Source organism: Callospermophilus lateralis, chromosome 17 (genome assembly GCF_048772815.1).
Source record: "Callospermophilus lateralis isolate mCalLat2 chromosome 17, mCalLat2.hap1, whole genome shotgun sequence".
In the NCBI taxonomy this organism is placed as follows: domain Eukaryota; kingdom Metazoa; phylum Chordata; class Mammalia; order Rodentia; family Sciuridae; genus Callospermophilus; species Callospermophilus lateralis.
Genome location: NC_135321.1, coordinates 23984578 through 24008461, shown reverse-complemented (window position 1 = coordinate 24008461; position 23884 = coordinate 23984578). Strand labels below are relative to the sequence as shown.

General features: G+C 37.2%; 1 protein-coding gene and 1 pseudogene across 2 annotated transcripts in view; one reads left to right on the top strand and one right to left on the bottom strand.

The window, feature by feature from the left end:
* The window catches only part of Dym (dymeclin), a 354439-nt gene that overhangs the window by 288134 nt on the left and 42421 nt on the right, over positions 1–23884 (bottom strand). For both annotated transcript variants that reach the window (XM_076836810.2, XM_076836811.2), the window contains exons 3-5: positions 12401–12453; positions 8011–8104; positions 6919–7052 (exon numbers count right to left, since the gene is read on the bottom strand). In XM_076836810.2, the coding sequence (XP_076692925.1) occupies positions 6919–7052; positions 8011–8104; positions 12401–12453 (281 nt within the window). The remainder of the gene's footprint in view (positions 1–6918; positions 7053–8010; positions 8105–12400; positions 12454–23884) is intronic.
* On the top strand, positions 1941–3247 carry LOC143382959 (C-terminal-binding protein 1 pseudogene; annotated as a pseudogene).

The following is a 23884-nucleotide window of genomic DNA, read 5'->3' as shown; positions in this document are numbered from 1 at the left end:
AATACGTCTTGCTAAGTTGCTTAGGGCCTCACTAAGTTGCCGGGCTGGCTTCAATCTTAAGATCCTCCTGCATCAACCTCCTAAATCCCTAGAATTACAGGCCTGAGCCACCATGCTCAGCTAAATTTGATTTTAAAAGTAAAAATTATCTGTGATTATTGTATTTTATTCGCTCTTTAAAGTAAGCTTTACTTGATGAATTATAACATGGCATATTATTTGAAATTTAACTGTTTTTAATAGCATCAAGCAGAATTTTTGTATCTACACCTCTCTCTCTCTCTCTCTAGTCTTTATCTTCCCTACTGTTCCCCAAACTTAAGGAGGTATCTTAAAACTGGACAAAAAGGGAATGATTTTCAATGGAAAAGTTCTTTTGAACAAAAGGGGCAATAAAAATGACAGCAAATAAAACTGCTAAAATAAATATTAATATACTTGCTTTGTTCAATAATAATAATAACCTAGTTAAAGGTATTACATTCTTGCTTTGAAATGAAGAATAACAGCTTTAAAAGAAAAGTAGACTATATCATGATTCAGCTTCCCTGAAACCAGAGAACTACATCATTTGTTTGAAAAGAAATTTTAGAGTATTAAAGAAACAAAACTTGATTTTTTTTTTTTTAAATTCAGCAGCCTCTTGAGGAGGAAAAGTGCAATAAAGGTAAACAGACTCAACCCGTATTTTTCCTTGTCATTAGAGGAAAAAGAAAGATTTTTCACCTAAGTTAAGCTGTTCCTGGTAATGCTGGAACATGTGAAGCACTGGGCTTGATCCTCAGGACCACATAAAAAATTTATAATAAATAAAATAAAAGCATTGTGGCCATCTACAACTAAAAAAATTTTTTTTAAAAAAGATGTCCTTGTTCAACATACACAAATCAATGAATGTAATTCACCCCATAAATAGAATGAAGAACAAAAATCACAATCATCTCAACATATGCCGAGAAAACCTTTGACAAAATTCAGGACCCACTCATGATTAAAAAAAAAAAAAAAAAAAAACACTGAAGAGCAGGTGCAGTGCTTCATGCCTATAATCCCATATAGGCATATAAATCCCATATAATCCCTATAAAATAAATGCTGTGAATGAGGATGGGGATTTGGCTCAGTGGTTAAGCACCTTCGGGGTTTAGTCCCTGTATAAAAAAAAATTTTTAAAGTTCCACCAGAAGACTGCTGAAGCTAATAAACTCAGCAAAGTAGGAAAATACAAAATCAACATACAAAGATCAATAGCTTTCCTATATATCAATAATGAATTAGCTGAAAAAGAAATCAGGAAAATAACTGTATTCACAAAGTCAAGAGAGAAAGACACACACACACACACACACACACACACCTTGGAATAAATCTAATCAAGGAGGTGAAAGAACTCTACAATGAAAATTATAGAAAACTGAAGAAAGAAATTGAAGAAGACACTAGAAGATGGAAAGATTTCCCATTTTCATGGATAGCAGAATTATCATTGTTAAAATGGTCATATTACAAAGTGATCTGATCTACAGATTCAGTACAATCCCCATCAAAATGCCAATGACATTCTTCACAAAATTAAAAAAAAAACAAAACAGCCATTCATTTGGAAGATGCATGGCTGCTGTCCCACTTGTCTCGGCTGAGCAGCAGGTAGGAGAAGCACCATGGCTGCCCAGGCAGGGGCTAGCAGCTATGCAGCCTGTGGGACTAAGACTGAGCCCCATGCAGGCCTCAGTAGTGCTGTGGAATAGCAGCAGCACAAGAAGTTTGGTTAAAGATGTGGGATGAGGGGCTGGGATTGTGGCTCAGCGATAGAGCGCTCGCCTACATGTGGCGGTCCTGTGTTCCATCCTCAGCACCACATAAAAATAAAGGAATGGAATAAAGGTATTTTGTCCAACTACAACTAAAAAAATAAATATTAAAAAAAAAAAAGATGCGGGATGAGGCACCACAACAGGACACGATTCTGCCTGGGGATTCTGGAGACGAAAAGCTTTGAACAGTTGGTTCCAACCTCCTACTGGAACCAGCCCATGCACCCTAAGCCTCTGGTAGTGCTGCTTGACAGCTGGGACTGCATGGTGGAAATCCCCATCCTGAAGGACATGGCCATGGTGGCCTATGGTGATGCACAGCAATGCAGGAGATCCATGAAAAGGTGCTGAACAAGACAGTGGGTTCCCTGATTGAACCACACCAATGGTACAATCTGGTACTAATCCAATCAGAGAAGACCTAGAAAAATTCAAAGCTCTACAATTAACCATGAGGATCAGTGGCAGCCTCAACATCAAGACAGCTGGGACCAAGGTGTCACCAGCAATATGCCTATGGCATCTGTGGAGCAGACCACAAACTCAACCATATGCCATATCTTGAACCTGTACCTGTGGACCATCGGACTACACCAGGTACTGGGGGAAGGCATAGGTCCAGAGTGGTGAGCAGATCCTCAAAGAGGCTTCAGAGCTGCCAGGAGCTGCAGGGAGACCATGAGCAAACCATGGACATCATCTGAATAGGACACATTGGGCTGGCAGCAGCACTACAGGACAAGGCCTTCAGCTTCGATATCCTCTTCAATGACCCCTACCTGTCCTAGGGCATCAAGCAGGCATGATCACCCTGTAGGACCTGCTCTTCACTGCACTGCCAACTCAACGAGCACAACCACCACCTCATCAATGACTTCACTGTCAAGCTGATGAGACAAAGGGCCTTCCTGGTGATCACAGGCCACGGGTTGCTGGATCTGGCCCAGGCTCTGAAGGAGGGGGCAGATCCACACCTGGTGCTAGACCTGCATGTGTCAGAGCTCTTCGGTTTCAGCCAGGGACCCTTGAAGGACACACCCAATCTCATCTACAATCCCCATTTCCTGTGGTACAGTGAGTAGCCATCCATCATGATTTGCAAGGGGGCAGGCCAGGAGATCTGGGGAGCTATCACAGGCTAGATTCCTGACAGCCTGAAAAATGGCTTTGACAAGCACCACTGGACAGTATCCACACACCGTGGACCAGAATGGATCTAGCCATGGGGCACCTGAGCTCAAGAGGACTTCCTGCAGGTATACCCAGTAGTAATGAGTGACCCTCACCTGCATCCTAGCCTCAGACAAAGGACTTGTCCTAGCACCATGTCCCTGTCCCATCCCACCGCCATGGCACACCCACCCCATGCCCCTTCTCCTGGCCAAACTATCAAGCCTTAGGTGGATAGAGACCACACAGGTGATCAGCTATAGCCCATGGAGAGTTCTCCAATCTTAGGCTGGAATGTGCAGAGGTGGTACGGCAGAGACTGGGCTGGGTGTGAGCGAGGGGACAAGAGACAGAGCAGCTTTCCTGTGTCTATCATAGTTGTCCGGTAGTATGAGGGGGCTCACTGACCTGTGTCCTTTGCATTCCTCATAGAGCAAAAGAAGTTAGTAGCTAATTCTATCATGAATGTTCTTGTCTGTGTACAATTTTTAGGATATTTAGGGAGGACATGTTTGCTTAGCTATCTACAAAAAGAAAACCTGAGCAAGTTCAAAGTTCAGCAAGTCAATTGAGATTCTTTTCCTTTTCTGTATTGGCACATGCAAGAGTGATGAGCGGCTGGCACACTTCTCAAGACAATGGATCTTTTCCATTTTTCTTTTTTATGCCTCACAGTGCATTGTGTTTTTTTTTTCTAAATGCTTGTCTTATTTTTAGAATAATTTAGAAAAACAAAACAATGGCCGTTTTTCCTAATTTGAGAAAATGGACATGGCAGCTCAGAGGAGAGGGAGTGCCCAGGGAGCTTGCTGCCTGATAACTTCTGTCATGGAGAAGGCTGGTCGGAGTGTCCACGACTAGGCACTTGCCATCCTGCTGATGTGGTAAACCAGCAATATTTTGTTTATGACTGTAACCATTTGTATGAATTATTTTGAATAAAAATCCCAGAAAGTAAATAAATAACAAAAGATACCTAATAGGCAAAAAAAAAAAAAAAAAAAAAAAATCTCAGCAAAGAAAAAAAAAATAGCAATGCTGCAAGCATCACAATACTTGCCTTCAAATTATATTACAGAGCTACAGTAAGAAAAACTCCATGGTCCTGGCATTAAGACAGACATATAGGCCAATGGAACAGAATATAAGACACAGAGACAAACACACCCAGATATAGGAGCACCAAAATTATATATTGGAAAAAAGATAGCCCTTTTAACAAATGGTGCTAGGAAAACTGATTGTGGAAGAATAAAATTAAATTCCTACTTTTTTTTTTCCTGGACTCAACTTTTCTTCAATTTATTCTTATTGTTTTATATATGACAGCAGAATGAAATTCAATTCAAATTACACAAATAGGGCCCAATTTTTCAAGCCTCTGGTTGTACACAAAGTCAAACAATTCATGTTTTCAGACATGTATAGGGTAATGATGTCTGTCTCATTCCACCATCTTTCCTACCCGCAGGCCCCTCTCCCTTCCTCTCCCTCCCCTTTGCCCTATCTAAAGTTCGTCTATTCCTCCCACACTGTCCCCCAATCCCCATTATGAATCAGCATCCTTATATCAGAGAAAACATTCGGCATTTTGTTTTTTGGGATTGGCTTACTTTTAGCATTGTATTCCCCAACTCCATCCTTAAATTCCTACTTTTTACCCTGCAAAAAGTCAACCCAAAATGGATCAGAGACCCAAGAATTAGACCAGAAACTTTGCAACTGATAGGCAAAAAAATGAAGAATTAACACTTCCAATATATAGACATAGGCAATAACTTCCTCAGTAGGATTTCTAAAGCTCAGTAAATAATAAATAAATGGGAAGGCATCAAATTAAAAAGCCTCTGCATGGCAAAGGTAACAAGAACCCACAGAATGGGAGAAAATTATTGGTAGCTACTTTCCCAACAGAGGATTAATATCCAGAATATAATAAAGAACTCTAAAAACTTGCCACCAAAAAGAAAGACCCAGTCAATAACTGGGCAAATGAACTAAACAGACACTTATCAAAAGAACAAATACAAGTAGCCAACAAATATATGAAAAAAATGTATAGTATCTAAGCAATTAGGGACCTGCAAATCAAAACTACACTGTAGGGCTGGGATTGTAGCTCAGCAGTAGAGCACTCGCCTAGCACGGGCGGGACCCGGGTTCGATCCTCAGCACCACATAAAAAATAAAAGACACTGTGTTGTGTCCATCTACACCTAAAAAATAAATATAAAGGAAAAAAAAAACAAACTACACTGTAGGGGCTGGGGCTGTTCACTCAGTGGTAAAGCACTTGCCTTGCATGTGTGAGGCACTGGGCTCAATGCTCAGCACCACATAAAAATAAATACAGATACTGTGTGTTCATCTACAACTAAAAAAACAGAAACAAACAAACAAAAACATACACTGTGATTTCACCTCACTCCAGAGTTAGAATGGCAGTCATCTTGAATATGATAATAATAAATGCTGAAGAGGATGTGGGGGAAAAGGAACTCTTTCACATTGTTGATTATATTATGTCTTTTCATTTATTTAAAATGTAACATAATTCCCTCATATATTTAAAGGATAATAACCAGAATTTCTTGAGATTTCTGCCATCCACAAATGGTTTTAAGAAATGCCTAAGCATGGGGCTGGGGTTGTGGCTCAGTGGTAGAGCGCTTGCCTAGCATGCGTGAGGCACTGGGTTCAACCCCAGCACCACATAAACAACTTAAATAAACAAAATAAAGTTATTGTGTCCATCTACAACTAAAAATAAAAATAAATGCCTAAGAACATTAAAGGTTAACTGTCATTTCACAGAATCTTTTATTTCCCTACAACATTGCTTTTAGAATTTTCAGAATTTAGGAAATATTTCACAAGTGGACATAGAGTTACTCAAAAAATCAATACATTGTGATTTTTTTACCTGAATGAACCATTGACCCTCTATATGTTTATTTTCCTTTGTCAACACTAGATTTTGACATTTAAAAGCATATATATTAACAACCTCAGTGGAGAGAGATCACTTGTAAGTATATGAAAGTTAAGTGAAATTAAACATGCACGAAATCACAAGGCATAGAGGCCTCAATAAAAAGTGCAAATATTACAAAGTTCTCACATTGCCTGCACCCAGGAATTGATAAACTTTGAGTCACATATGATCCCTGTCAGTCTGATGAAGGCAGAAAGATATTTTGAAAACAGAATTCAGAAAGGAATGATACTGCTTTGGGCCTCAGAAGAGGAAGTTGGTAGCAAGGGAGTATAATACGTGGCATTCCCAATATTCCATTTGTTAATAATCCTATTTTATTCTTTTACTTCCTGGTTGTAAGTTTTAATGCTAATAAATGAAACACCAGAATCTGATCTTGAAAACTGTAGGCCCACCTAACTTGGGAAAAAAAAAAAAAAAGAGAGAGAGAGGGGAAGGGGTGGGGGGAGAGAAAAGAAAAACAAACCTCCAGCAACATCAGAAGAAAATGGTAACTTTTCTCTATATCTTCACATAAAGGTAGATTTCAACATCATAACACTGTCCTTAAAAATGTTATTTCTGGTGAAGCAGTCCCAAACACACCCAGTCTCAAACTGTTGCTGTGTCTTGTGAAAGAAAACTTTAACATTTATAAAATCCATAATTCTGACTGATCATCTCTCTTAATGATGTATTCCTCAGAAATTGTATTTCCATTTGACACCTTTGTTTTTTAAAGGAATAAATATTTGTTTAATTTATTTAACTTCTTTCTTGTTTCAGATGCATGCAAGTCAAATAAATAAAAGCCTTGCTCCTACTTACTTTCTTATCAAGAAAAAAAAGTGATGATAGGAAAATTGGAATTTTCAAAGTTATACATCTATTCCTCAAACTTTAGCCTTATATGTTGCACATACTATACCCAGAACATCTTCAAAAGGCAATGCTTACCAAAACTACCAGGAGACTTTTCTTCATAAGTAAAATGAAGTTGTAACTCCTCATCTGACATTTCACAGATGAACACTTTCAGCAAACAACAAATAATAAACAAAGCGTTATGTGTCTGCCAAATGAAGATGTGACTAGAAAGGAAAGACCAAAAATCATGTAAGAATGATGAGCATGATTATTTCTAGTCAATAATTTCTTCATAATTTGTCAATCATTTTGCCCAGGCTACTTGTAATATTTGATCAATGTCCATATCTTTTAGTGGCTCATTATTACATTGGACCAGTGATACTTACTGCATTCATATTTTACTCTGTGTATCTCCTATAGTGAGTCTACTTATAATAATAACTTCATTGATTCCTGTGGTCTGTGTTCTTAATCTTACAGTTTTCCTATATAAAGGTAATTAAAAGTAAAAACAAACAAACAAACAAAAAAACTCCAAAAAATTATGATAAAATAATCAGTATGGGCTGGGGTTGTGGCTTAGAGGTACAGTGCTCACCTAGCATATGTGAGGCACTGGGTTCGATCCTCAGCATCACATAAAAACAAAATAAAGGTATTGTGTCCACCTCCAACTAAATAAATAATAAGCAAGCAGTATATGCCAATATGTAACTGGAATTTTAAATGAGGCATCATCAGTGGCTCAGTACAATCCTTGCTATTTGTACTGATGACCATGAACTCACAAAACAAGGGATTATATTGGGCTGGGGTTGTGGCTCAGTGGCAGAGCAGTTGCCTAGCATGTGTGAGGCACTAGATTCGATTCTCAGCACCACATATCAATAAATAAAATAAACATCCATTGACAACTAAAAAAAAAATATTTTTAAAAAAGGGATTATATTTCTAAAGTTTGTCCAAAATGCTGAAATCAAAGTTTCCAGAATTTAAAACTTCACTCCAATGACTTATGAGGCTAACTTAAACCTCTCTTTCACCTTTTTCCCCCTTAATAATCAAAATAAATCCTTCAGAAGAATTTTCTGAAGACCATAGCCTAATTCCACCAATAAATGAAAAATAATATTCATATTATTAAGTGAAAAGCAAAGATGATTTAATCAGCGAACTTACTTCTGACATTCTGCTGAAAGTTTGAGTTCTTTGGTTCTAGAAAGGAAGACCTTAATTAGTGCACCAAGATTTCCTGTTCGAGGATTGTTTTCAACTGCAAGAGAACAAAATGATTTAAAAAATTAAAATCAAGCACTAATATCAAAGAGAACATATAGTAACATCTATAAAATCAAATGTCAAATTGAAATTGCTTATTGACCAACCTATGCCAATTTCATGTCAATTAGGGAAATAAGCAATGAGAAAAACTGCTTTCTGAACATCAAAACTATGATTTGCAAAATAAAAATTATGGAAACAATAGAAGAAAGTGGCTACCTTACCTCAGAATCCAAAATTGTAACTTTGTAGTTAATAGACACATTCATGTATATTAAAATCACAGGGCATTTTATTAAATACAAATTCTGATTCCACATGTATGAAGTGTGACCTCAGAAGAATCTCATCTTTAACAGTCTCCCAGATGGTGCCCACTATTGCTGGCTGGAGAACTCCACTGTGAGGAGCAAGGTGCCCCATGCACTGCGAGTTAGGGGAGCTTCTGTACAGCTTTCACAATCAAGAACAGATATGTAGTTAGATGTCAGATATCACTAGAGTTTCAATTTGAAACAAAAATTTCCTAGTTTTCTTTCTGGTTTTGGGTGTAGTTTAATTAAAAATACTTTGAGATTTTCAGGATGAACTGTTTTAAAAAAAAAAGTTAAGTTTACAAATGTATCTCTGTGGGGTTTAATATTAGCTAGCTCTGTAAATCAAAGTAAAATAACGAATCCAGGTGTGGTAGTACATGCCTATAATCCCAGCAACTTGGGAGGCTGAGGCAGGATGATCAAAAATTCAAGGCAGGGGCTGGGGATGTGGCTCAAGCGGTAGCGCGCTCGCCTGGCATGCGTGCGGCCCGGGTTCGATCCTCAGCACCACATACAAACAAAGATGTTGTGTCGGCCGAAAACTAAAAAATATATTAAAATTCTCTCTCTCTCTCTCTCTCTCTCTCTCTCTCTCTCTCTATAAAAAAAAAAAAAAAAAAAAAAAAGTTCAAGGCAGTCTAGTCTCAGCATCCAACTTAGTGAGACTATGTCCCCCCCCCACCAAAAAAAAAAAAAAATTCTGGGGATGTAACTCAGTGGTAGAATTCGTCAGGGTTCAATCACTAGTGCCACAAAAATAAATATTGAAAGAAACTAAACTGATGTGACTACTGTCATTTAGAATCCCAATTTTAATCTTTGTTCAACAGTCCTTTTATAATGAATGACTTTATAAGTAATCAATTGAATTTGCAAATGGTTATCTATTTAAACACAAAATGAATGAAAACAATACTGTTGTTGTTGGAAGGAGCACCCAGGCTACTAGACTGCTGTAATTAAAGCTTCCCACTGGGGTGGTACAAGCCTGTAATCCTATCTACTAGGCGGCTTCTCAGGAAGATGACAAATTCACAGCCAGCCTAAGCAATTCAGAGAGGGGCTATCTCAAAGAAATTGAAAAAAACAGAAATATACTGGCTCAATCGCCAGTACCACAAAATAAATAAATATATAAAATAAAGCTTTGTTTACCTTTTTCATTCATCATGTATTTACTTTACACCTGCACTATTTCAGGCACTACAGAGGCACCTGTAAACAGAACCCCCTGTCCTCATGGAGCTTACATTCTAAAACAGGGGAGCTTCTGTCCAGCTTTCACAATCGAGAACAGAAATGCGGTTAAGATGTCAGATATCATTAGAGTTTCACTTAGAACAAAAATTTCCTAGTTTTCTTTCTAGCTTTGGGTGTAGTTTAATTGAAAATACCTTGAGATTTCAGGATGAACTGTTTGATAAAATTAAGATCAAAACTATAAATTAATAAAATTAAAGATGATCTCATTAATAAAATAAATGAGTTTTTAAAAAATTATGTCTTATGGTAGATTCAAGATTCCAAAAGACTCCCATGGTACAAGGAATGGAATTTAACACCAGCAAAGTTAATTGATAAATATCAAATGTCATGGAAGCTGAAGGAGCTTCAAGAGCCAGAGCAGCAACAGGGAACACCTGACAGGCAAGCAGAGCAGCAGGATGGGATCGACCAGATCGAAGATTCCGATAAAGCAAAGATCCTAGCACGAACAGTACCATTTATATAAAACTGTGTATAAAAATCTAGTCCAGAGCCGGGCACAGTGGTGCACACCTGTAATCCCAGCAGCTCGGGAGGCTGAGGCAGGGGGATCCCAAGTTCAAAGCCAGCCTCAGCAAAAGCGAGGCACTAAGCAACTCAGTAAGAGCGTGTCTCTAAATAAAATACAAAGTAGGGCAGGGAATGTGGCTCAGTGGTCAAGTGCCCTGAGTTCAATCCCCAGTATCAAAAAATAAATAAATAATTTTTAAAATGAATCAAATCTAGTACAGAGCACTATGAATAGCAGTGATCACCTCTGATAAATATGGAAAAATTTTTATTTTAGTTGTACCACTGTACTGTTAGAGTTATTGGCAATAAAAATTTATCTTTTATTTTTCTGTTCCTAGAGGTACTTTTAATGACATCCTTCCAATACAATGTCAAGAAAAAATATATACATTAAAAATAATAGTGGGAAGGTGCTAGGGTTGTAGCTCAGTGGTAGAGCACTTGCCTAGCACATGTGAGGCACTGGGTTTGAATCTCAACACTGAATATAAATAAATAAATAAATAAAGGTCCATTGACAACTAAAAACAATATTTAAAAAATAAAAAATAATAGTAGGGGCTGGGGTTGTGGCTCAATGATAGAGCACTTCCCTGGCATGCGTGAGGCACTGGGTTCGATCCCTAGCACCACATAAAAATAAAACAAAGATAAATAATAATAATAATTGTGTGTGTGTGTGTGTGTGTGTGTGTGTGTGATGATGATGATGATGATACACATATTTGGTGTGTTTGTCACCTTGTATCTGCTGAGTCAATATTACTTCCAATGTTTAAATGCAAGCTTTATTAAAAAAAAAAACAAGTTCACCTTAAAGCTGCCATCATAATGACTGCACTGTGATATAAAACTCTATAATTTTCAGCATTAAACTGCCACATGATTTTTGAGAGCTAGCTCTAGATAGCATAAAATTATGTAATCTATGTTTTAATTGAAGGCAAATACAACAAAAGATCTCTATCATTACCAACTTAATATTTCCAAATACAAAAATATTTCATCAAAGACTGTTACTGGTAATGTAACTGATATGAGAGTTGCCCATACAACTCATATGCTTATCAACAAGTCTGATCTGGTCTGGTCTGGTCTGGTCTGGTCTGGTTTGGTTATGCTGAGGATTGAACTTGGATGCTTTACCACTGAACTGCATCCCTATCCTTTTTTATTTTTTATTTTGAGACAGGGTCTCACTAAGTTGCTGAGGCTAGACTCAAACTTGCAATCTTCCTATCTTAGCCTCCTAAACTGCTGGGATTATGGCTGTGTGCCACCATGCCTGGCAACATGGCTTGATTTTATAACAGATATTAATATCACTTTAAAGATCCTTATACTGGATATTTTATAAACACATTCTCTCTTATTTTTAAAGCAATGATGCACAGTAATTACAGTTATTTGCATTTTTAAACCCATATTTTTAAAAAGCATACACATTCCATTCTAATTACTACCAACTTGAAAGTAAAGCATTTGAAAAAATGAGGCCAAAAAAGGAAATAGCTGTTGACATAAAACTGTATAACAACTAGATACCATGTGCTATACTGGATATTTCATGTTATATCATTTTTATCCTTTCAACAATCTTGTAAAATAGTTGCTCTTAACCTCAACTTTGATGAGGAAATAAAGGTTCAACTAATAAGTAGCAGAGCAGAAATAAAGATCATAAAAGTATTCTTGATCTCATGCTTTCTACCTTAATATCAAGCTGTTACAGAGAAACTTCCTAATATACTTTTGTGAGTAATAATTATTCTGGTTAACAGAGTCAACAATAGCACATGTAGTCAGGGCAGGTGGCAAATCACAGGATGAATGGTGAATTCTATATGAACTGTCCATTACTAACCTAATATTTTGATTTTTCTCTGTATTTCAATATTCACAAATAGAACAAGCTGAAAGAGTACCTATAGCTTAGCACAATCTATTACTACCACTACAAATATAGCTCAGTGCGTGTTAACTGAATGGAATCTTCTGTTAACATTCATAAGTACTATGAACAGAAATAATTATTACTTATTTCATTATCAAGATACATCACTTCATTAATCCAATTCATATAATATTGACAAAATCTGTAACCGAAAATTTGAAAAAATTCCCCTACACACATGTATACCTGCACACACTCGTGCACCACACAACACACACATACACACCTTCTCCCTTACCTAAAGCCTTGCAGACTGAAATGGTTGCCTCCTCCAAGAGCTTCAACTCAGAACTGGAAAGACAAAATAAGAAAGGTACTTTACAACTACAATACCAAATACATATATACTCGTCAGTTAAAGGAATATATAAATAAGAAAAAAAATAAATTTTTTAAAATATTGTACACAAGGTAAACAATAAAATGAGAACTATAAAATAAAACTTTAAGCTGAGAGTGACTGCTAATCCCAGCTACATGGAAGGCTAAAGCATGAGGACTGGAAGTTCAAAGTCAGCCTCAGCAACATAGAAAGACCTTAAATAACTGAGTGAGACCCTGTCTCTGAATAAATTATTTTTTAAAAAAAGGCTGCAGATGTGGCTCAATGGTTGAGCACCCCTGGGTTCAATCCCAAATATAAAAAAAAATAATAATAAAGATATATCCAGATCAAACCAACAATAAAAAGTCAATCCATGGAACAGATAAAAGTATTTGCAAATCATATTATGATAAGGCTTTGATATCCAAAATTACTTTAAAAACTCCTACAACTCAACAACAACAATAAAAACCACCTGCCTAAAAAAGAGGGAAAGGTCTTGAATGGCCATTTTTCTAAAGAAGATGTACAAATGACCAATAAGCAACTGAAAAGATGTTCAATGTCACTAATTATTCCAGAAATGCAAATTAAAACCACAGTGACAACCAACTGTATGTTTATAATCTTTACCCCATTAGGATGACTACTATCAAGAAAAGGAAGCCAGGCAGGGTGGCACATGCCTATAATCCCAGTGGCTTGGGAGGCTGAGCAAGAGTTCAAAGCCAGCATCAGCAACTTAGCAAGGCACTAAGCAACTCAGTGAGAGTCTCTAAATAAAATACAAAATAGGGCTGGGGATGTGGCTAACTGTTCCTGAATACAATCCTTGGTACCCCACCCCAAAAAATAAATAAAAAATAAATACGGAGGGGAGGGAAGGGAAGGGGAGGGGAGGGGAGAGGAAGGGAGGGAAGGGAAGGGGAGAGGAAGGGAGGGAAGGGAAGGGGAGGGGAGGGGAGGGGAGGAAAGGAACAAGTCTGAACAAACATGTGGGAAAACGGACTGGTGTGCTGCTAATAAGCATGTAAAAAGATGCATCCACTGTTGAAAACATATGAGGGTTCAAATAGTTCAAAGTTAAAAGAAAATAGGATTTCCACCTGATCCAGCAATTCCCACTTTGTATACCCATGTTCACAGAAGTATTACTGAGAAGAGCCAAATGGTAGAAGCAACTCAACTGTCCACTAAATAATAGATGAATAAAGAAAATACAGCACATACATACAATGGAGTATTCTCTGACTTAACAATAAGGAAATTCAGACATATGCTATAATGTGGATAAACTTTGACAACGTTATGCTAAGTGAAATAAGGTAGTCACAAAAAGATAAAACTTGTATGATTCCTCCTATATACAGTACTTAGCTGACAAATTTATAGAAAGAATTAGAAAGTGGTTGCCAGGAGCTGGGGAGAAGGATAATAGGGAGTTTGTTTTCAGTTACTACAGACTTTCCAACAGAGAACATGGAAAAGTTCTAGAGATGGAAGGTGGTCATGATTAAAAGAGACAGAGCATGTACTCAATGCCACAGAAATGTACATTTGTAGATAGCTAAAATGACAAATTTTTCTTGTATTTCAATTCCATATTTTTAAAAGGTTTACTTATCAGATAAGTGACCCTGGACTAATTTCCTAACTTCAATATCATAGCTTCTTCATATATAAGAGATACTAGTACCTTTATAGGCTTGATTCTATGGTTAAATTATAAAATACCTATAAAGCACTCATAACATTTCCTAGCACAAAGTAAACTCTCGGTAAATAATAGCTATTATTGGCTCCAAAATGTAGTGGCCTTTTTCTCCCTAATTAAATAAAAGTAATGCCTTCGATTTATAGAACCTGTAAATGTCTTTCAAAGCATTTTTCATATTTATCAGTGCATTTAAATCCCATGAAAATCTCTTCTAGTAAACAGGACCATTATAAGCCCAATTTCTTATAAATAAGCAATCTGAGGTTTCCAGAGAGGATTAGTGACAGTACAGGAATGAGAAGTTTCAGAAGAGGCAACAGTTTCAGCCTGGACACCTGGTTAACCACATGCCCTTTTCTGCCAACACAGGTAATACAGAAAATTCTCCAGGTGAGCAACACTACTGTAGCTGGTTTTAAAATCCCTACCTGCCTCCCCAAGAGTTCTCTACTGATAGTAATGAAGGGCATTTTTTAAAAGAGCGATCTTTTAGCATTAAGGCTTTTTACAAAGAAATTTTAGAGAAACTGATGAAGAAAACCGAATGCTTTGAGACAGTTCTAAAACTATCCAGTATGGTAACTACTAGCTACAAGTAGTTACTCACCACTTCAAATGTGGATATTCCAATTAAAATGTGTTGGAACATACCATATTGCAAATATTTTTTTAAAAATGGAAAATATTTCATTCATAATTTTATATTAGTAAAATCATAATATTTGGGATATACTGGATTAAATACATCATTCAAATTAATTTTATCTATTTCATTTCACTTTTTCAGTGTGGCTACTAGAAATTTTAAATCACATGGATGGCTCCCCTTAGATTCATATTGAACAGATTGCTAGACCCTACTTCTCAAAAACTGAAGACATATCATATATAAGAAATGTCACTAGGGCTGGGAATGTAGCTGTGGTAGAGCACTTGCCTGTAAGCAACAAGGCCCTAGGGTCCATCCCCAGTACCACAAAAAAAAAAAAAAAAGAAAGAAGAAATGTTATACCATACAGAAAACTAAGACCCAACAACATGTGAATATGCCAGTACCTTAAAAATCTCAACTTACATTCATATTTGAAAGGATGAATATGATTTTGAAGAGTTAAATCTTTCAGGTTCATATGAAATTGACTCAGGGAGTGAGATAAACTAGAAATGATCTCACAGTAGTTTATAGGTCTCCAGTATTTGCCATTCTATAGATGTTTTCAGAATGCCTGCCAGCCCCACAATGTCTCTCTGCTTTCTGTCTGCCTTACACCTTTTTTATCTACCTCCCCACCTACTATTTAGAGATGAGCAGAAGCAGGTGTGTCAGCATGACCCCCACCTCTGGCCATAGCTGCTGACTGAATCAGGGTCTGACAGGCAACCTGAGCCAAGCCCAAAGTTCTGGGGAATTTGGAATTGAGATGGAAAAACAGGCTTTCCGTATGGCTGGAACTTGGCTGCAAAACTGAGCATTATGAGAGGCCACCCTCTCCCCACTGAGAAACAGAAAGCCAGTTCACAAGAAAGATGAATAAAAGAGCTTTGCCGAAAAAAGCAAACAGAAAGGACCCTTGGGATTCCTGCGGGCCTTCCAATTCTCAGTTCCAGTTCTTCCTGAAGCCTGGCTGTGTTCCTAATCTTGGAATCTGTGAAATGCCCCTGTCTCTTCATCACATATTCCCCTCTTTGTCACACAGTCTAAGTCAAACTGATTTTTGTTAATATTAAAAGACTTCTAATTAATTTAAAAACTGCAGTCAGATTTTAAAATACACATTAGTATTTAATTAACAGAAATTGGGAACCATGAATTACTCAGTGTTTTGGTTACTCAGGCAAAAAGTAAAGAGGCATAAAATGCAAAGGACTGTAAAGAGTTTTATGAGGTTAATAACTAGGCCACATGCATAAAATCTGTTTCACTGGTGCTTCTACATTTTTCAGTAAAATGACACTCTCTTTTATAACTGGCTAGAACCAAGAGCTTCAATTATACACATGACTATAACCTTCAAAAGTTATTAAATCTGGTTCATTCAACAAACACTGACTAGGCACCAAAGGTATGCTGGGCTCTGTGAAAAGATCCCTTTGCCTACAAATTATATGGAGGAATGAAGAAGCCAGACTGCTTGGTGCAGGACAAGTAAAAAATTAAGACCAGCCTTGTGCGTGAGCTCACAGGATGTGTACCCAAACTCCCCTGGGTGGAATCAAGGAAGAAGGAACATCTGTCCTAAAGAACCAACAGAAGTGAGACAAGGGTTATGGCAGTCACAGAGACCCTGGCACATTCTGGGACCTGAAGGTCAATCTACATGGGAATGGCAGTTAAGCTGGGAAAGTATGCCTGATGGATGGAATATGGAGTTCAGTGCCTCAACTTCCTTTCAATAGCAAGTTGCTAGGTGTTCCCAAAACAGGGTTTTGATTTACCTTTAATATAATATTAGCCTTTAAAAAGGAATTAAGTCCAACATTTAAGGTTGGTATGGACATTACTTTTTCCAAGAAACCTTCTTGATCACCAGGTAAGACAGGTAAGAAAAGCACCCAATCATAATACTGAGCCCACAGTAGTAAGATGGCCCAATTGCTTGTCTGTGAGCTCCTTGTTCATCACAGCACTCTCAGTCTGGTACAAAGCAGGCACTTAATAAAAATTTACTAAATGAATAAGTGCCACTGTCAGGCACTTCCTTGGCAGAGGACAAAACTATTTCCCCTTGCTCCTGAAGAAACACTTCCTACTTTCCAGCCCTCGAGGCAAGCTCTGACCTCAAGTTTAAATTTTTATTAAAATATTTTAAAAGATGTTTTTTCCAAGTGTAAAAGAAAGTGTCTTTTTGAAGCAGTCTGATTTCTTGGAAAGCTCCCCCTTGTGTCAAAAGCCAGCCAGCACCTGCCTTGCGTGATGAGGCCCCCCAGATCTGGCTGCCCCTGCATGTGGCCACCACTGCTCCCTGCCTCAGCAATCACCACTTCCTGGAGAAAACATCTTCAGTGTCTAGATTATATTCTCTATGGGAACAAGGAAAGTGCTTCAGTCACTCGTGCATTGCCTTCTATGCCTGGCTTGGTCAAAATAAAAACTCCTGGTAGTTATCTGTTCATTAAAGGATTCACAGGGCTCTATCTGTTGTAGTACTCCTGCAATTTCTGCACTCTGAAGTGTTATTTATTTCTACAAAGGAAATCAGCCAAGCACATCCCTGCCAAAACTAACACACTGATTGTTATAATAGAATTTCTTTCTTCTCATCCCTCCATTCTCCAGTTTTCTAAACTTACTGGAACATTTTAAGAATAATCCGCTTTCCCTTTTGCTTGACTTTGAGCCATAATGAGGTGGTAAGCAACTGGGGTGGCTGGTAACTGTCACGGCCTGTTATAGGCATCTATGCATGGTACTGTTTTAGTTAAACAAATGAGCTCAGATGTTCTGGCAGCAGGAAACTAACAAATCATCGTTTGCAGTAAATAAAAGTAAAATGGTACTACAAAAACATGCCAATGTTTCCAAGACAATTACAATTAGAAACTGAATGTTGTTTTTGAAGGCAGACTCGGGACACTGGAAACATGCAAAAAGGGGGCAAAAAGGCAGCAAATATCCACAATACTTCAGATTAAATATATTAGAACCACACAGAGTACTTCAAATTTACTAAATACATAAACTACATACCTCTAGATCAATTAGAAAATTGTCAACAGTGGAAGGTTATATAAATACTTAACAGTAATACTCTCTTAGTCAAACCTGTGCTAAACAAACTAACTTACATAAACAACCATATTGATGCAAACACCAGATAAGACTACCTAAAGCAATTCTTATTATGTGAAGGAACATCAGGCACCCTCTTCTCAAACCTTGGCCACACCACCATTTCGGCAGCATCACAGAAAGGGAATCTCAGTTTTATTAGTGATATCCTAATGAACTTGAAACTAAAAGTACCCCAAAATTTCACACACATATACATTTCATTAGAAAATCTTTAGCAGATCTAGTAAGTTTTCCATAGTTTCAAGAACCTCCACTGGGCTTCCCTGAAGATAATTAATTCACCAAGAAAATAATTAATAAAATTTTCACAACCACAAGGAAGTTTTTAAACATTACTGCTGCCATTTCTGGGCTATATTCTAAACCTATTTACCTCCTTACTTTGATTTCATGAAAAGATATCCCAGGGGAGATAAGTCTCATCAACAACAATCTCACACTCTCCACACACCTCTGTAAGAGCACTGCTACAAAATTCCACAAGAGGACTGAGGTTGTGGCTCAGAGGTAAAATGCTCACTAGCATGCATGAGGCACTGGGTTTGATCCTCAGCACCACAGAAAGTAAAATAAAGATATTGTGTTCACCTATAACTAAAAAATAAATATTTTTTAATTCCACAAGAAATACCAATAATACAACAAATTCATATTCTCTCTCTCTCTCTCTCTCTCTCTGGTCCCGAAGATCGAAGCCAGGGGTGCTTAACCACCCAGGCCTTTTTACTTTTTACTTTGAGACAGGATCTCATTAAATTGTTTAGGGCCTCGCTAAGTTGCTGAGCTCTAAACCTGTGATCCTACTGCCTCAGCCTCCCAAGTAGCGTGCATCACTGGACTCGCCTCCAAATTACTTCTAAACCTGTCCTGATCAATGTAATCTATGCCACCTCTGCTAAATCTGCCAACATATAACATGACAAAGTTAAGTTACTGGGGAGTGTTCATAACAGAGAAGACTGGAAAGGTAAAACAGAGAAAAATAATAAACTGCTATTTAAGGAGTTTGGATTTTATCCCAAATGTAATGAGGAGTCATTAAGCAAAATATCAAAAACACACACTAGGAGGATAGGAAGGGCAGCAGAATAGAATAGTCAATATGATTGATGTATGTACGTTCCATGTATGTATTATATGTCAAAATACATTCTGCTGTCATGTATGACTAAAACAAAACAAAAAAAAAAAAAAAAAACACATACACACTAGCAAAACTCAACATAACAGCAACAGTAGCAAGGAACAGTGGTTAAAAAACCTGACTCCGCTGGGTGCTGTGGTGCATGTGTGTAATCCTAGCAGCCCAGGAAGCTGAAGCAGGAGGATCATAAGTTCAAAGCCAGCCTCAGCAATTTAGCAAGGCCCTAAGCAACTTAGCAAGACCCTGTCTCAAAATATAAGTATCTGACCCAACTGATGACCTGATGACACAGATAGGAGAGCAAGAAGTTGTCCTCATCACCAGTTGATAGGTGTGGCTGTTGGAGGAAGGCCCTCATATCTGCTGTCCTGAACCCCTTTACCTTGGTGTTTGAAGCAGACACAATGAACCCAGCCAACCCTACTCATCCAAGACTGTGTCTAACCCCAGTAGATTTTCCAAGCTCACGTTGGGCGACAGAAATGATGGCGTGACCAAAAGCCAGCCACAGAGCTTCAAGGGCTGCCTAAGAAGAGTCGGCAGACTAGGTTCTTTTTCCCAGTGGTTTTATAAAGATAAATGTAGATAAAGAATATCATGTTTATAAAATATTAGTTTGAAAAAAATCTGACCCTGACTATAACTATCCTGAGATTTTTAGCAAAAAAAAAAAAGAAAGAAATTTTAAAAAGATAATTAGAACAACAACAATAATAATAGTAATGCCTCTACTAGCACATATGATAGGACCTAACCATGAGTCCACAACAACATAATTAACAATTGCTGCCAAATGTCAGGCTACCACACTTGGATAAACCACTAACTGTTACTAAATCAGAACATGGGAAGTACATAATCTTTAAAAATTCTGGTTAAATTCCACTAAAATTTTATACCAAATTAAAATACTAGAAGGAATTTCAACAGCAAGAATAGGTAATGTCTCTGCAACCATTAGATTCACAGGTTGATCACTTTCAAAATGTGTCCACCAAATATACTACCTCTCAATTTAACCACTACCATCAATTAACAAAACTCAAGCTCACTACATACACATGGATTTTCAAACTGTGTGTATACAAATTGTAAAGTTGAATATTTAAGTCCCAGAGTCCATATTTCCTATTGGTATGAACTAGTCATGTTACTTAGTTTGAGTCTCAGTTTCCCCCTCTATAAAAAGAAGGAGGGAGTCCACCATCTCATGCTATTGTGAGAAACATATGGCAATGTATGGAAAGTGCCTGACACATAGCTCAATCAAGTTTCCTAACCCTCAACAGCTACAACAACAACAAAAACCCCACAAGTATTAAACTGTTAAATATGTATTCCTTAATACACTTAAAAGAAATTTACCAGCATTACGCGTCTTCCCATATTAGGAGGGAAGCAGGTAAAACTTAGGCAGTTTCACATAAAAACAGGTGATCTGCCAGGCATGGTGGTGCACTCCTACAACCCCAGAGGCTCAGGGGGCAGAGGATCATAAGTTTGAGGCCAGCCTCAGAAACTTAGTGAGACTCTCTCAAAATAAAACATAAAAGGGCTGGGGATATGGCTCAGTGGTTAAGCACCCCAGGTTCAATCCCTGGGGTGCCTCAAAAGAAAGCAACAGTCCTGTTTCTTGATTGTGATGGTGGTTTAATGAATCTACATATATGATAAAACAGTATAATGCTATATAGACACACACACAAATGGATGCAAGTGTAACCAATCAATGAACTCTAGGGATTGTACCAAAATCAGTCTCCTGGTTTTGATACTGCATTGTAGTTATGCAAAATGTTACAGTTGAGGGGCTGGAGATGTGGCTCAAGCAGTAGCGCACTCGCCTGGCATGCATGTGGCCCGGGTTCGAGCCTCAGCACCACATACAAACAAAGATGTTGTGTCCGCCGAAAACTAAAAAATAAAATATTAAAAAATATCTCTCTTTCTCTCTCTCTCTCTTTGAAAAAAAAAAAAAAAGTTACAGTTGAGCAAAAGGTGCTAGGGACCTGTATTTTTTTTTTTTTGCAACTTTCCATGAATCTAAGTAATTTCTAAATAAGTTTAAAAAGGTGAACCATAAAAATAAAAAACTATTCAAACATATACAAAAAGTTAGATAAACATACACTTCTCTAAAATATATACAAAAACAATTCTACATGAACAAGATTATGCTGTGCAATGGTTTTATGACTGGCTTTCACCACTGAATATGCTGTATATTCTTTTCCTTGTCTACAAACATATGACCATTTCTAATGGTTATGTTGTCCCAACATGCAAATGTACCATTATTTATTTGTTTGTTTATCTATCTACCTACCTATCCAATCTCCTTACTTGTGGACATTTAAGTTGCTAGCAATTATCTGCTATCATAAACACTGTTATGAATGTCTTTATATATGTATCTTTCTACACACATTTCTGAAATCATCCCCTTTAACATAAATTCTATAAGTCTAATGGTTAGGTCAATGAACATTTCTGTACTAAAAAGTTTCATAAATTATATGACAGAAAGATTTAAGTAATTACCCATCAACACTGCTTAACTGTGGCTTGTAAGTGCCCACATAATGCTAAATTTGTAAAATTATAAAATCAGATCTTTTGACACCAAAACTTGTGGTCTTTATACTTAGATAAACATGGATTAGCAGTAAGCAATCATAAGATTCTTTATTGCAAATATAGCCACCACCACCCCTAAAATGGCCCATAAGGAGGAATTCATCAAGGATATGGTGTCTATCTAGTCAACTATTACCATAACACCATAAATGTAGAACAAATTCTATTGAATACCACCTAACTCTTTACTTGCATTAGATAATCAATTTTTGAATTAAATAACATGGAGGGTGTTGTATAGTTTACAAGTCCTCTGGATTTAAACTCCATGTTACAATCCATTGGCATGAAAAAAAGCTCTAGCCTTAACTTCAAGAATGGTCTAGCAGCAGGGCCAGCTGTAGTGGTACAAACTCCATAATCCCTGCAACTCAGGAGATGAAGCAGAAGGATTGCAAGCTCCAGACAAGTCTCACCAATTTAGTGAGACTCTCCCTAAAAATAAAATTTAAAAAATAGGGCTGGAGGTGTAGGTCAGATGTAGAGCATTCCTGGGTTAAATCCCTAGTATCTCAAAAAAAGAAGTGGGAGGAGGGAAGGAAGGAGGAAGGAAGGAAAAAAGAAAAAGGGCTGGGGGTATAGCTCAAATGGAGAATCTATAGGTCTTGAATTCAATCCCCAGAACCTAAAAAATATATATATATTTTATTATTTTTTTTTTAAGAGAGAGTGAGAGAGGAGAGAGAGAGAGAGAATTTTTTAATATTTATTTTTTAGTTGTTGGCGGATACAACATCTTTGCTTGTACGTGGTGCTGAGAATCGAACCCGGGCCGCACGCATGCCAGGCGAGCGCACTACCACTTGAGCCACATCCCCAGCCCCATATATATATATTTTAAAGAATAATCTAGTGAGCATGCACAAATGTTCAATTGTGATAGAAAAATAAAAATTTAGCAAATATTGTGGATAATATTTTTTCATTATAAAGAGGGATGATCAACTATATTAGCCACTGAAGCAGAAAATACCTCCAAATGTCACTGGCCACAATTCAGGAGGTGACAGAATAGAAACAACCCTTGGTGAGTAGAAAACAAGATGATATATGACTTGTAACTACAATAAAACCATATTTTGTTCCCTAATTCACCATTTTAGTAATTTACACTTGCCCTTGTTTTACCTTTAGGCATACCAGTCCCTTATGTGAATTTCAATAATAACAGATAATAAACTCATAGTTCAAATCTTTAAAAAAAGAAAGAAAGAAAGAAAACGGAAATGTAAGGGTGATCTGGCTGTAATATCTGTCACCCCACTGATCACCAGGGTTGGTTTGGCTGATCTGACCAGCTAGGCAGGTGTACCCTTTGTCCCTCACAGCTCCATGTGAGTCCCTCCTGAAGCCACATGCTCAAAGAGGACGACCTTCCCTGACAGAGGACCTTTCTTCAATCAAGGGTATACATGTAGCTGTGTTCCCCTGCTAGAATCTCCAAACAAGCACTCAAGAAAAGCAAATAGGCAAAAAGCTATTGGAGGAAAATTATAATAGATTTCTGAACACAGATTTGCTGAACAATCAAACTATAATTATGAGGTCCATAAAATAAATACTGACAATGATTAAGTACCTTTCACTGAAAATTCTGCTGTAATTGCTTTGAACTTGACACTTTATATTAATAATTTCATTTTTCAGCCTACAACATACCTATTCTGATAAATACATAATATTTGTCAGTTTAAGAAAAGAGACTGATAAATTAACAAATAACCATTCAGAAAAGTATAGAAGCATTTCTAAAGACTCCCCTCTGCCTTACCTTAGCAAAGAGAATTATAGACATCATTCACAAAATGAATAAGAATCAGCCCATTCAGTGGTTAAACAGCGGAAAGATTAATGTTTTTAAAGGACCTATTTATAGCAAAAAGTCAAAGGATAAAAACTGCATATAAATTAATCATTGAAATTTTTAATGCATCAAGCAGAACCAAAAAGGTGTTTATATTCATGTGATTTCACACACAATTCTGTATTCTGTCATTCAACTGCCAAAATGAAACAACTGTAACTACTAAACTGTCAAAACTCAGGCAACTACCATGCTAGATAATGTTGCATGTATTTTCTCAAGAAAGCAAGAGGGGGAAAAAA